At 47.4% G+C, this 14,309-nt stretch overlaps 1 protein-coding gene across 2 annotated transcripts in view; it reads right to left on the bottom strand.

Moving 5' to 3' along the window:
* LOC134884758 (T-box protein VegT-like) overlaps positions 1 to 13,686 on the bottom strand; it is a 35,225-nt gene extending 21,539 nt beyond the window's left edge. The window contains exon 1 of one of the 2 annotated variants that reach the window (XM_063913014.1): positions 13,577 to 13,686. Coding sequence is in view for 1 of the 2 variants with exons in the window: in XM_063913012.1 (XP_063769082.1) it covers positions 13,263 to 13,338 (76 nt within the window). In the remaining variant the exon portion in view is untranslated. Of the gene's footprint in view, positions 1 to 13,262; positions 13,354 to 13,576 lie in introns of those variants that run through there. The other variant, XM_063913012.1, reaches the window with a different exon arrangement.
* Between the last annotated feature and the right edge of the window lie 623 nt (positions 13,687 to 14,309).

Below are 14,309 nucleotides of genomic sequence, written 5' to 3'. Positions count from 1 at the left end.
ACCCTGGCCCTGGGGGACAGGTTGATCAGCCGATGCATCTGAAGATGCGATCCGGAACACTTGTCCAACAGATCCCACTGAAAGATCCTCGCATGGAACCTGCCGAAGGGAATGGCTTTGTATGACGCCACCATCTTTCCCAGGACTCGCGTGCAGTGATGCACCGATACCCGTTTTGGTTTTAGGAGGCCTCTGACCAGAGTCACGAGCTCCTGAGCCTTCTCCTCCGGGAGAAACACCTTTTTCTGGTTTGTGTCCAGAATCATGCCCAGGAAGGGCAGACGCGTCGTAGGAATCAGCTGCGACTTTGGAATATTCAGAATCCAGCCGTGCTGTTGCAACACTTCCTGAGAGAGTGCTACGCTGATCAGCAACCGCTCCCTGGACCTCGCCTTTATGAGGAGATCGTCCAAGTATGGGATAATTGTAACTCCTTGCTTCCGAAGGAGCACCATCATTTCCGCCATCACCTTGGTAAATATTCTCGGTGCCGTGAACAGGCCAAACGGCAACGTCTGGAATTGGTAATGACAGTCCTGTACCACAAACCTGAGGTACTCCTGATGAGGTGGATAAATGGGGACATGCAAGTACGCATCCTTGATGTCCAGAGACACCATAAAATCCCCTTCCTCCAGGCTTGCAATGACCGCCCTGAGCGATTCCATCTTGAACTTGAATTTCTTCAGATAAATATTCAGGGATTTTAAATTCAAAATGGGTCTGACCGAACCGTCTGGTTTCGGTACCACAAACATGGTGGAATAGTAACCCCCTCCCTGTTGAAGGAGGGGAACCTTCACTACACCACCTGCTGGAGATATAGCTTGTGAATTGCTGCCAACACTACCTCCCTTTCCCTGGGGGAAGCTGGCAAGGCCGATTTTAGGTAACGGTGAGGGGGCGTCACCTCGAATTCCAGCTTGTATCCCCGAGACACAATTTGTATAGCCAGTGCCAGATTAAGGTCCACATGGGCCTGGAGCTGAAATTTATGAAGGGCCTATTGTGTGCCTCGGAAGTAGATGTGACGAGCGCTGCGGTGGTGTGACTAGCGATGTTACCAGTTTGGTATAAATAGAGGGTGTGGTCTGTGCCATAAGTGTGGCTATCACCGTGGAGGTCATACAGTAGCAAGTGCTTACCTTTAACTACTTAATAGTTAACTATACCAAGAAAAAGTTTTTGACAACCATATAATACAGAGCATCAGTGACCACCATATCATACAGGGAGCATCGACTGCCATATAATACAGAGAGCTGTATCAACATGCAAAGAAGGTGGAAAGGGGAGCAAAGATGGGGCAATACAGAGCATATGTGGAAAGATTAGAAAAGATAGGGGCAATACAGAGTAGACCAGCAACTGAGGGCTCCTGGGACACACTTATTGACACAGACACCACTTACTGACAGACACACTGATACAGGCACACACACCACTTATTGACACATACCACTGTCAAAGACTTACTGACACATACACACTGACACACCTTACTGACAAACACTTACTGATACACACATTTATAGACACAGACACCACTTACTGACAGATACCACTTATAAACACAGACATCACTTACTGGAACATACATACTTAACGACAAACACCCATTACTGACAAAGATACAATTTACGGACACAAACATACAGGCACAAACACCCCTTACTGTCAGATACCACTTACCGACACAGACACCCCTTACTTAGTTGTGTACACATGGTGAGATTTATCTGTCCAATCTGTCTGGTGAGAACAAAAATCTGGTAATGGATGAGAGCAAATGACAATAGACCATTTGCTCCCAACCACTGGAAAATAGACAATGGTTGTTCAAACAAATAGGTTAAATCAGTTTGTTTGGAAAAATGTGTTAAATCAATAGTTTTAATCCATTTTCCAGTGTTTGGGAAAAAATGGTTGATTGTCATTTGCTCTCATCCATTGCCAGATTTTTGTTCTCACTAGACAGATTGGACAGATAAATCTCACCATGTGTACTACACAGATTCCCCTTACTGAAACAAATGCACTGACCCAGGCAAACTTACTGACACAGACACTGGCACAAACAGTCCTTATGGACACAGACACCCTTACTGACACAGACACCCTTACTGACACAAACACCCTTACTGACACAAACACCCTTACTGACACAAACACCCTTACTGACACAAACACCCTTACTGACACAGACACACTTACATAAACAGACACCCCTTACCGACAAAGACACCCCTTACTGACAAAAACACAATTACATAAACAGACACCCTTACTGACACAAACACCCCCTTATAGATGCCACTTACTAACACAGACACCCCTTTCTGACACAGATTCCACTTACTGACACACGCACTTACTGACCAAGACAACACCGATAAACTTACTGACACAGACAACACTTACTGACAGACAGACAGACAGACAGACAGACAGACACACACACACACACACACACAGATAAACTTACTGACCGACACAACTTAAATATGGGAGAGGAGACCCCAGGGCCTGGTGTATGCTGCAACTCGCCGGGTTTTGCACCTGCTCTGACATTCATGGCAAGGGTGGATTGGATTGGGATGGAAAACCAGCCAAGGACATTTCTGAAGTAGCCCTAAATAGGGGGATGAGTCTATGAGCTCACACTCCGGCTCCCCCTCTCCTCCATCACTCATACTCCAGCACCTCCTCTCCTCCATCACCTGTTCCTTCTCTCACACTCTGGCTCCCCCTCTCCTCCATCGCTTATGCTCCAGCACCTCCTCTCCGCCATCCCTCATACTCCAGCACCTCCTCTTCTTAATCACCTGTTCCTTCTCTCACACTCCGGCTCCCACTCTCCTCCATCACTCATACCTCCGGCACCTCCTCACCTTCATCCCTCATGCTCCGGCACCTCCTCTTCTCCATCACCTGTTCCTTCTCTCACACTCCGGCTCCCCCTCTCCTCCATCACTCATACTCCGGCACCTCCTCTCCTTCATCCCTCATACTCCGCCACCTCCTCTCCTCCATCACCTGTTCCTTCTCTCACACTCCGGCTCCCCCTCTCCTCCATCACTCATACTCTGGCACCTCCTCACCTTCATCCCTCATGCTCCGGCACCTCCTCTTCTCCATCACCTGTTCCTTCTCTCACACTCCGGCTCCCCCTCTCCTCCATCACTTATACTCCGGCACCTCCTCTCCTTCATTCCTCATACTCCATAACCTCCTCTCCTCCATCACATGTTCCTTCTCTCACACTCCGGCTCCCCATCTCCACCATCACTCATACTCCGGCACCTCCTCTCCTCCAGCACCTGTTCCTTCCCTTACACTCCGGCTCCCCCTCTCCTCCATCACTTATACTCCGGCACCTCCTCTCCTTCATTCCTCATACTCCATCACCTTCTCTCCTCCATCACCTGTTTCTTTTCTCACACTCCGGCTCCCCCTCTCCTCCATCACTCATACTCCGGCACCTCCTCTCCTCCGGCACCTCCTCTCTTCCATCACTCATACTCCGGCACCTCCTCTCCTCTATCACCTACTCGTTCCCTCTCATTCTGGCTCTCCCTCTCCTCCATAACTGTGCTTCATCCCTCACATTCTGGGCCATCCTCTTCTCCATTACCCTCCTTACTTTACATCCGCAGCGCTCAGTAAAAGCCAGACAGAGCAGTTCTACAGTATTGCAGCCACTCCTCCTCACGTTTCCATGCCTGACCTCTCTTTCCCTGCAGGTTGCGCAGCCAGTGTGAAAAATAAGGGAAATAAGAAAACGGCGCTCCTTGAAAACGATTCTTTCAAAGGGCCTAATTCGGACCTGGTCGCAAGCAGGCGTTTTTTTGCACTGCTGTGACCAGGTAGTCACTGCCTACAGGGGGTGGAGGTAACTGCTGTGCAGGGGTGGGAATGCATGTGCAGAGAGCTGCCCAAACAAAAGTTTGTGCAGTCTCTATACAGCTCAGGACTTACTCTTCCAGTGCGGTGATCTGGCCCCGAGCTGACGTCAGGAACCCTCCATTCAAATGGCTGGACACGCCTGCGTTTCTCCGGACATTCCTAGGAAACGGTCAGTTAACACCCACAAACGGCCTCTTCCTGTCAATCTTCTTGCGATCGCTGGTGCGATCACTTTCTTCAGCCATCCCATCGCTGTCCTGCACTCTCCATCGCTGGGGGAACCTCGCACAGTTCATACCCGATTGCTGCTGAGCGAAAACGCACAGCAGCGATTGGGTCTGAATGACCCCCAAAGTCTGCACGAATGCTAATACTGGTTATTAAATAAGCCCACTCTGTAAACACAAATTATGTAAATACATTAACATTGGTCTCTCTCTGGTAATTCACTTTTTCTATGCCCAGGCACCGTACAGGTGAGCAGTTTATGACTATTTGAGCTACAAGTTTGTGGGTAGGGGTGAGATAGCTATCAATCCCTATCCTGTGCTCCCCGCCATCATACACGGCGCACACTCCTTGCATTGTGGTGTGTTTTCCTGCTCAATGCAGAGAAGGAGGAGACGAGAGAGTGGGTCTGGGGGAATCCCTGGCTGCCCCTGAGCTAGAAGATTCCAGCGCAGGCCGGAACAGATGTTCTGCCGACGGCTAAGGGCACAGGGCTGTGCCCTCCATACTATGGAGCTCTAGGCTTGGGAGGGGGCAGGCCAATACTATATGGTGAGAAGAAAATGTTGCTACCTATCACGCACTTCAACAATAACAATGGCTCTACATTGTATTAATATATGTCACATTCACCTTACTGTTATTACTTAGATCACAGAATAAAGTTATTTTAGTGTCTCACTGTATAAAATCACCACTGAACTGCATTTTCTGGCCAAGAAAAATTATTATCATTATTACTAGTTATTTATATAGCGCACACACATTCCGCTGCGCATTACAGAGAACATTTGGCCTTTCACATCAGTTCTGACCCCAGTGGAGCTTACAATCTATGGTGGTCATTCCAAGTTGATCGCTAGCTGCCGTTATTCGCAGCGCAGCAATCAGGCTAAAAATTGGCATTTCTGCGCATGTGTATGCACCGCAATGCGCATGCGTGACGTACGGGTACAAAGTTCTTCGTGGTTTTGCACAGGTTCTAGCGACGTTTTCATTCGCACTGGCAGCTGCAAGAAGATTGACAGGAAAGGGCCGTTTCTGGGAGTCAACTGGGTGTGCTTAGAAAATACGCAGGCGTGCCAGGGAAAATGCAGGCGTGGCTGGCCGAACGCTGGGAGGGAGTGTGACGTCAAAAGCCATCCCTCCAACGTTAGAATCAACGCACACGAAGAGTAACTACAGGGCTGGTCTTGTTTTGCACAAAATGTTTTTGCAGGTGCTCTGCTACACAGGCGTTCGCACACTTGCAAAGCGAAAATACACTCCACCGTGGGCGGCGACAATGCGTTTGCACAGCTGCTAAAAACTGCTAGCGAGCGAACAACTCGGAATGACCACCTATGTTCCCTACCTCATGTACTGTACACACACACGTATTATTATTATTATCCTTTATTTATATGGCGCCACAAGGGTTCCGCAGCGCCCAATTACAGAGTACATAAACAAATAATCAAACAGGAAAACAGCAACTTACAATTGATGACAGTATAGGACAAGTACAGGGTAAATAAACATAGTTACATCAGCAGATGACACTGGAATAAGTATCAGGTGGCAGAAGACTGCTGGATGTGGTGCAGTTGAAGATTATTAAAGTAAGAAAAAGGATAAGCACATGAGGGAAGAGGGCCCTGCTCGTGAGAGCTTACATTCTAAGGTTAATTTATGTCGGGAAACAACCTGTGGGAGGAAATCCACACAAAGGGAGAATATACAAAATGGTGGGAATCAAACCCACAACCTCATTGCGGTTAATAAATGTAGTCATCTAAAATTTTATGACACATAAATGACCTTTAATAGGAGAGAACTCCGCCCCCCTATAATACACTTTCAGATTATTGACACGAGATCCATTCTATGACATGATACCAGGCACACCCTACATTAACCAACAACAAGCACCATAAAACTTGTGGAGGAAACACAGGGGGTGATTCAGAGCTGATTGTAGATGTGCTAAATTTAGCACATCTACGATCAGTTTCTCTGACATACAGGGGGATGCCCAGCACAGGGCTATTACGCTCCGAATGTCAGGCCCTACCTACCCCCCTTCCCCCCCACGCCAGGTAGCTCTCTACTTGCGCAGCCTAGATGTGCTGGCAGGCGGCTACCCGCCACGTTCCAGGTCGCAGTGGCTGCGTGTGACATAACGCAGCTGCCACAGCCCACTCCCATAACGGACCGGACATGCCTGCGTTGTTCGTACCACGCCCCACCAACAGCGTTCTAACACTGTTGGCACGCCCCCTCCTGCCCCGCCTCAACCTGTCAATCAGGCAAAGGCAATCGCACCAGTGAGATGCATCTCACGGAGACTTACTGGGTGCGTTGGCGCACTCCTCAAAAGTCTTCAGAGTGCAGAGATCACCCCTGAATCATCCCCACAGTCCATGAGGCTTACACATGCAGTAAGCCCCATAGACCCTCCCCCCCCCATAATATTGTCCTGCTACCTGCACCCCCATTTATATTTAAGTTGAGCATCCTGTCCCTCTTTATATATTAACTTGTACCTGCCCCCCTTATATACTTATTTACTTTGTGCCCCTCCCTCCTTTATATATTAATTTAACTTGTATTCCCCCCCCCCCCCTTATATATTACTTTACCTTGTGCTTGCCCCCCCTTATGTATTTATTTAACTTACGCTGCTATCGCATGTTAAATAATATGTGCCACCAGATAGGGTAAAAGCAAAGGTGACTTGAGCTTACTGTTCACAGCCTGACAGTCAGTGTCACATCAGATGAGGGGCGGAGCTTTGGGCCGGTGGGGCGGAGCCACGGACGGGTCCGGGGGGCGTGGCCGCGGGCAGTTTCCGACAGGGACAGTTTCGTGGTCGGAACTGTGATCTTCGCCCAGCTGGTTCGGTGTGGAGGTAACTGAGTAGTCGGGAGATGAGGGGGCTGAGCTGCTAGTGATGACAGGAATATTTATTTTCCTGTCAACACTGGCTGCGTTTCCTTGCAGCCTGTGGGCCTATTTTCAATGGGGGCCTGGAGCTGCAGCTCCATCCGCCCCATTGTTAATCCGGCCCTGTGTATAGCCCAAGGATCCACCCGTGAGCGAACCCACTGGTGGCTGAAATTTCGGAGACGCGCCCCCACCGCTCCGCCTGTGGAGCCCCAGCGTCATGCGGTGGATTTAGTGGAAGCCGGGGAGGAGTTTTGTTCCTGGGAACTAGCTGCATGGTGCCTCTGGCAAGAAAGGATGCACCACTGACTTTCTTGCTTTTCTGTGAACGAAAGGACGGCATTTGGTAATACGGTGCTTTCTTTGGCTGTGAGGGAATATATGGCAAGAAATTTGACTTCCCAGCCGTAGCCGTGAAAACTAGGTCCGAGAGACCGTCCCCAAACAATTCCTCACCCTTATAAGGTAACACCTCCATGTGTTTTTTAGAGTCGGCATCACCTGTCCATTGCCGAGTCCATAGGACCCTTCTGGCAGAAATCGACATTGCGTTTATTCTAGAGCCCAGCAGGCAAATGTCCCTCTGGGCATCCCGCATATATAGGACAGCGTCTTTGATATGCCCTAGGGTCAGTAAAACAGTCTCCCTGTCCAGTGTATCTATCTCCTCAGACAGAGTATCTGTCCATGCTGCTACAGCACTACACATCCAGGCCGAAGCAATTGCTGGCCTCAGTAGAGTACCAGAATGTGTATAAACAGACTTCAGGATACCTTCCTGCTTTCTATCCGCAGGATCCTTTAAGGCGGCCGTATCCTGTGACGGCAGGGCCACCTTCTTAGATAAGCGTGTCAACGCTTTGTCTACCCTAGGGGAGGATTCCCAGCGTAACCTGTCCGCTGGCGGGAAAGGATACGCCATAAGTAATCTCTTGGAAATCAGTACTTTCCTATCAGGGGAATCCCACGCTTTTTCACATAACTAATTTAATTCATGTGAAGGGGGAAAAGTCACTTCTTGCTTTTTCTCCCCAAACATATAAACCCTCTTGTCAGGGACAGGGTTTTCCTCCGATATGTGCAATACATCCTTCATTGCTATAATCATGTATCGGATGGCTTTAGTCATTTTAGGCTGCAACTTTGCATCATCGTCATCGACATCAGAATCCGTGTCGACATCTGTGTCAACCAACTGGGATAGTGGGCGCTTTTGAGACCCTGACGGCATCTGAGCTGTAGAATCAGACACTGGTTGAGACACTGGTTGAGATCCAACCTTTTATGCAAGGAGCTTACGTTATCATTTAACACCTTCCACATATCCATCCAATCAGGTGTTGGCGCCGTCGGCGGCGACACCACATTCACTTGCACTTGTTCTGCCTCCACGTAACCGTCCTCGTCAAACATGTCGACACAAACGTACCGACACACCGCACACACACAGGGAATGCTCTAATTGAGGACAGGACCCCACAAGGCCTTTTGGGGAGACAGAGAGAGAGTATGCCAGCACACACCCCAGCGCTATATAACCCAGGGATAACACAGTAACTTAGTGTTTACCCAGTAGCTGCTGTTTATGATCATTTGCGCCAAAATTTATGTGCCCCCCTCTCTTTTTACCCTTTTTCTACCTTGATACTGCAGGGGAGAGCCTGGGGAGCTTCCTCTCAGCGGAGCTGTGAAGAGAAAATGGCGCTGGTTAGTGCTGAGGAAGAAGGCCCCGCCCCCTCAGCGGCGGGCTTCTGTCCCGGGTCTGTGTAATAAAATGGCGGGGGCTCGTACATATATACAGTGTCCTGCTGTATATATGTGTCTTTTTGCCAAGAGGTATCCTAATTGCTGCCCAGGCCCCCCCCCCCCCCCCCTCGCCCTGCACCCTACAGTGACCTGAGTGTGTGGGTAGTGTGGGCACAATGGCGCACAGCTGCAGTGCTGTGCGCTACCTCATGTGAAGACAGGAGTCTTCTGCCGCCGATTTCGATGTCTTCTTGCTTCTACCGGCTTCTGACTTCTGGCTCTGCGAGGGGGACGGCGGCGCGGCTCCGGGAACGGACGACCAAGGTTAAGATCCTGTGTTCGAACCCTCTGGAGCTAATGGTGTCCAGTAGCCTAAGAAGCGCAACCTAGCCGCAGTTAGTAGGTTTGCTTCTCTCCCCTCAGTCCCACGTAGCAGAGAGTCTGTTGCCAGCAGAAGCTCTCTGAAAATAAAAAAAACCTAACAAATACTTTCTTATTAGCAAGCTCAGGAGAGCTCACTAAAAGCACCCAGCTCTGGCCGGGCACAGATTCTAACTGAGGTCTGGAGGAGGGGCATAGAGGGAGGAGCCAGTGCACACCAGGTAGTACTAAATCTTTCTTTAGAGTGCCCAGTCTCCTGCGGAGCCTGTCTATTCCCCATGGTCCTTACGGAGTCCCCAGCATCCACTAGGACATTAGAGAAAAGGGGATGTAGTGTAGTATGTAGTGCAGTGCATAGGGGCGTGTAGTGATGTAGTTCAACGTGTAGGGGATGTAGTATAGTGATGTAGTGCAGTGGATAGTGAAGTGATGAAGTGTTACAATATAGTGCAATGTGTGGGGAGTCACAGGGGGGCATGTAGTGGAACACGCTGCTGGGGGGGGGGCATTTGACGCTTAGGGCATTTGGGGCACATAGGGGAATATTGTCCAATAGTATCCCCTATTTTGGAATTTTTGATAATCTGATCATTTCAGTTTGACAGGGTTTGTGTGCAGGGCCGTCTTTTCGTATGGGCTCAATGGGCTCTTGCCCAAGGGCCCCAGGAGTATAAGGGTCCTAGGCTGATAGCTGAGGGTCCACTCTTTCCAGGGGTACCAGATTTTTGAAAATCGGCCCTGGGGAACCAGAGATATCCGACTTGAAAGCAGTGGTCCCCATCCTAGCCTATTAATTGCTCTTCCCAGCCAGATATCTCGGGTTTTGTTTGACTTAGAGTTTTTCTGATGGTATACTCCAAAAGCTGTGACTCTCCACTTGTGGTGGATTCTGGTAGCTTGTCTCTACTATGCCCAGAGCCAGAGATATCAGCCTTCCAGCAGCTGGTCCCTGCTCCAGCTCCAAACGGCTGGTATGCAGTTTTATATTTTCGTTGGTGAATTGCTCTGGCTCCTGAACTGTGATCCCCAAGTCCCTAGCACCTCCTGAAAGGTGGGACTCTCTAGTTTTGTATCCCATTCAAAGCTAAGAAATATATTTTCAGGAACTTGAGATATCTGCAGTCAAGTAAGCTGCCCACCCCCACACCGGAAAATTATGAATATTAAGCCCACTCCACTATCCTCCCCTCCCCTCCCCTACGTATTAAACACTGCCTACCACCCTGGAAGTCATGTACCAGGGCTTCTTCATTCAACCCAATGCCCCTTTTACAGTTTAGCCCCATCTGTGCAGTAAAGGAGTAATTAGCAGAAATTACTGCTCCAGGTCCTACAAGCTGAGCGGAAAATAGAACACCCACTACCGCTCGCAGGACATCAAAGCTGCCGCTGATAGCACCCCCCACCCCTACCGCTGGAGGATGGGTAGGGGGCCCACTGCATTGCTGTGCCCAGGGGCCTACACTGCTGTTAAGATGGGCCTGTTTGTGTGTTTATTTTTGTTTTTTTGGGTGCCAAATTACTGCCTTGCCCCGGGTGACAAAAATCCTAGTTTCGGCCCTGCACAGGAATTTTGAAGAGCCTCATCCCTCTTTACTGTTGAGCTACCATGAAATCAGGCTCCAGGTTGTAGAGTGGGTCACATTGAGGCGCTGGTCACACACCTCCTGCAATGTGTTTTCTACCTCAGACTGTACTCTGGTCTCAAAATCCCAGCACCCTAATGCCACTCTCGTTCTGTGTAAATGTGCACAAGAATATATTGATCAGCGCTATACAGTACATTTGCATTGCCATTTCCTGTTCTGCAGAATTTTAATGTCATTCAGAAACATAATTTCTTAAAGCAAGTGTTATATATGTTATAAGCCATCATAAGGATATCCTTTTTTTTTTGCTGTACATAAAAACAGACATATTGCTAGACTATGAATTTCAAAATAAGCAGCTAGGTATATACTTTTATATAGTAAAACAACAAAACAATTTAATGTCATGTGTACATTTCTTCTGTACACAGCTGGGACAGACACTGCACTCTTCAGTATCACATAAGTGCTGTTACTCATGTGAGGTAGCTGCTTAGTAGTATATAGGCATGAAAATGGTTTCATTTAGAATAATCAGCCAAACCCTGTTTCCCTAGATGGAGAGACCTCTACTAGGACAATGTAAGTGCCATTTAGAAACATATTACAACGTGTGAAACAGATTCATTTCCATTTAATGCCCCTCAGGAGTCCTCTTTAGCATCTTAGTGGTTAAGTGAGGGACATGTCACAACATGAGTGAGAGCTTCTTGTAGAAGACATTCATTTATCAGGAAACAGCCACATTTAATCAATGACTGGGCTTTTATCCTTCCCAGATCTTTCTTATATTAACTGCTCCATTGCCATCTCCACATGGTCCATTAGTGGTACCGTTCCTCCACTTGAGTGCTACTTATTACACTTTTATTTGACATATTTTAATATAAGTGTGTCAGAAAAAAATAAATTGAGAGACAGAGGCGTATAGGAACCACAGTCTTAGAGGATTCTTTGTTTGGGATCCTCCTGTGGGTCAGTATAGCCATGCTCCAGAGAGGGTTATTACTTTAAGGCTTGCCTAGCTATTAGTAAAAAGCTCCATAGAGGAATAATGGTACAGAATTAGGTCGACAGTCAATAGATCAAGATGTAAAAGGTCGACACTTGTAAGTGTCGACAGGTACAAAAGGCGTGTGTGTGGGAGTGATGCCATTTTCTATGTTAAAGCACGTGAACCCAACACTTTGGGCAAGATGCCTTGCTCCACTACCACTGCGTTCGGCACAGATTACTATTCCCAATCATATTCCATGTGGATGGTAAATGTTGAAAACAATAAAAAAAAAAACCCAACAACTTGTGTCGATCATGTGTATGTCGACCATTGTCATTCCAACCATTTGTACCAGTCGACTGTAATCACTTAATTACTGTCACCACACACTCTCATGTGGGATTACCTAGGACTAAAGGGTTAACACTCTCCTGGCAATGGCACATTCAGTATGTGCACCAGGAGTCTGTGTTTGATCTGCCTCTATGTGTTAGTGAAGCCACTGTCTGATATTTAAAAGTACCCAATGTACAAGAAGCTGATGGGAGCTGTGGGAGCCATTGAGTGAGGGAAACCGTTACTAATACCATAGCCAACATCATTCACACCTCTCTCAGGACTGCCACTGGGACACAATGGAGAGATGTGTGTGTGTGTGTGTGTGTGTGTGTGTGTGTGTGTGTGTGTGTGTGTGTGTGTTTAAAGCTGCCACTGAATGAAAAACATACATGTGGAAATGTAATGCGACAGGACAGCAGCTGCAGATAGTACCTGGAAGGGTATGCGGTCACTTTACCTACAATAAAAATCCCGACGGTCAAAATGCAGACAACCATTGACCGACGATCAAGATCCCGACATGGTCATAATACCGACGTGTAAAATGTTGACAGGTCAAAAAGTCGACATTTTTTTCATTGAAACCAACTTGTTCATACTTTACCATCCCAGTGGACCTGGACGGGGAACATAATAGTGTGCCGAGCGCAGCGAGGGGACGTGGTACAATTATACGGTGTCCATGTCGACACACACACACAAAAAAAAATTTTAAAAACGCTTGTCAACTTTTTGACCTGCCGACATTTTAAATGTCGGTATTTTGCCCTTGTTGATATTTTAAACGTCAGGATTTTGACCGTGGGTCAATTGTTGTTGGGATTTTGATCGTAGGTATTTCATAGTGATCCCAAAAGGAAGAGAGGGTCTGTGTATTGTGAATGTGTATTGCCTTCCTACAAGACGCATAGCAGGTTCTCGCTCTGTGAATAGGAATGAGACTTTTACTCTAAACATTTTGTTTGGTCATCGTCTGACTTGTAAATACCCTTTCACCATGCTGTACATGTTTATATAAATACCCCATTGGACTGGATCATAATAGAATGGTACAGAGAAGACAAAAGACACTTCCTCAAAGGCCCTGTGTGTGAATTTTTTCCAGTTAAAAAACAAAAACCCAAAAAATCGAATTCCTTGTGTCCAATTACCTTGCAGGGCCTTAGCTACATGGCGTGAGCATTGGACATCGAGGCGTAATACTCTACTTTGTAAATCCAACAACATTCACTTGCTGCACTGCAGGAGCAGTTTCAGGCTTAGCCTTGCAGCCCTGTCTGTGGTGAGCACCAGATGACCCTTGGATAGTAATTTCCCTAAATCTTAGTGTGGTTTGCCTTACTTGTGACAAAGTAGAAGTAAATTAGGAATAACTTAGCATATTACTCTAATAATGTTGGTTGTAAGCACTGTGTAACACAAATCAGCACAGAAGCATATAATGAACTGCAAAGCATTCACTAACCTGGAGAGCTTGCTGTCTATACACTGAGTATATGAGTCATTGAAGTGATTTGATCCAAATCTTGGGCAGATACTAAACTACCTCTACTTCTAACTTTCCCATGAGCCATTGCAAGCAGGCCTCAATATAAAAGTATACCTGTTGCAGGTGTAGTGGGAGCTGCCCTATCTGATTAACCCCATCCGATGGCTGCACATGTAGTTCACCCTGGAACAACAAATGGCAGCTAATTAGACTTGATATATATTGTGTTGTCTATTTTATATTTTGTTTTAATGGACAACTATACTATTGCCTATACATTATTAACCAGGTTCTCTTTGTTATATAAACAGAATAAAAAATAAAATAGTAAAAAAACCTGCTATGAAATAAAAGTTATTATTGCAAATGAAAGTCAATACTCTTTCTTGGCTAAGAGATGCATCAAAATGCTTAAAACAAAGAAACAAAACAAAACACCACAAGGGTCAGCTTTTCATGTTAATGGTTTCTAGGAGGCACTGTTACCGGGGGCGAGGAGGGAGCCCCTGTGCAGACTCCGGGTTGGCCCCCTCCTCTCCATGGCGCAGTACGCTCTGGTACTGTGCCGGAGTCTACTGCGCATGTGCAGGTCTAACTAGCTTCACTACTGCGCATGTGCGGTGGCCATTTTGGCCATGATTTTTGGTGTGGCTGCTGCATCTGATGCGGGTCTCCGGAAAGGTAAGTATTAACACATGTGTGCTGGCAA

This window comes from Pseudophryne corroboree, chromosome 1 (assembly GCF_028390025.1).
Source record: "Pseudophryne corroboree isolate aPseCor3 chromosome 1, aPseCor3.hap2, whole genome shotgun sequence".
Taxonomy (NCBI): domain Eukaryota; kingdom Metazoa; phylum Chordata; class Amphibia; order Anura; family Myobatrachidae; genus Pseudophryne; species Pseudophryne corroboree.
Note: the sequence above shows the minus strand (reverse complement) of the source record. Positions and strands in the feature narration are given on the sequence as shown.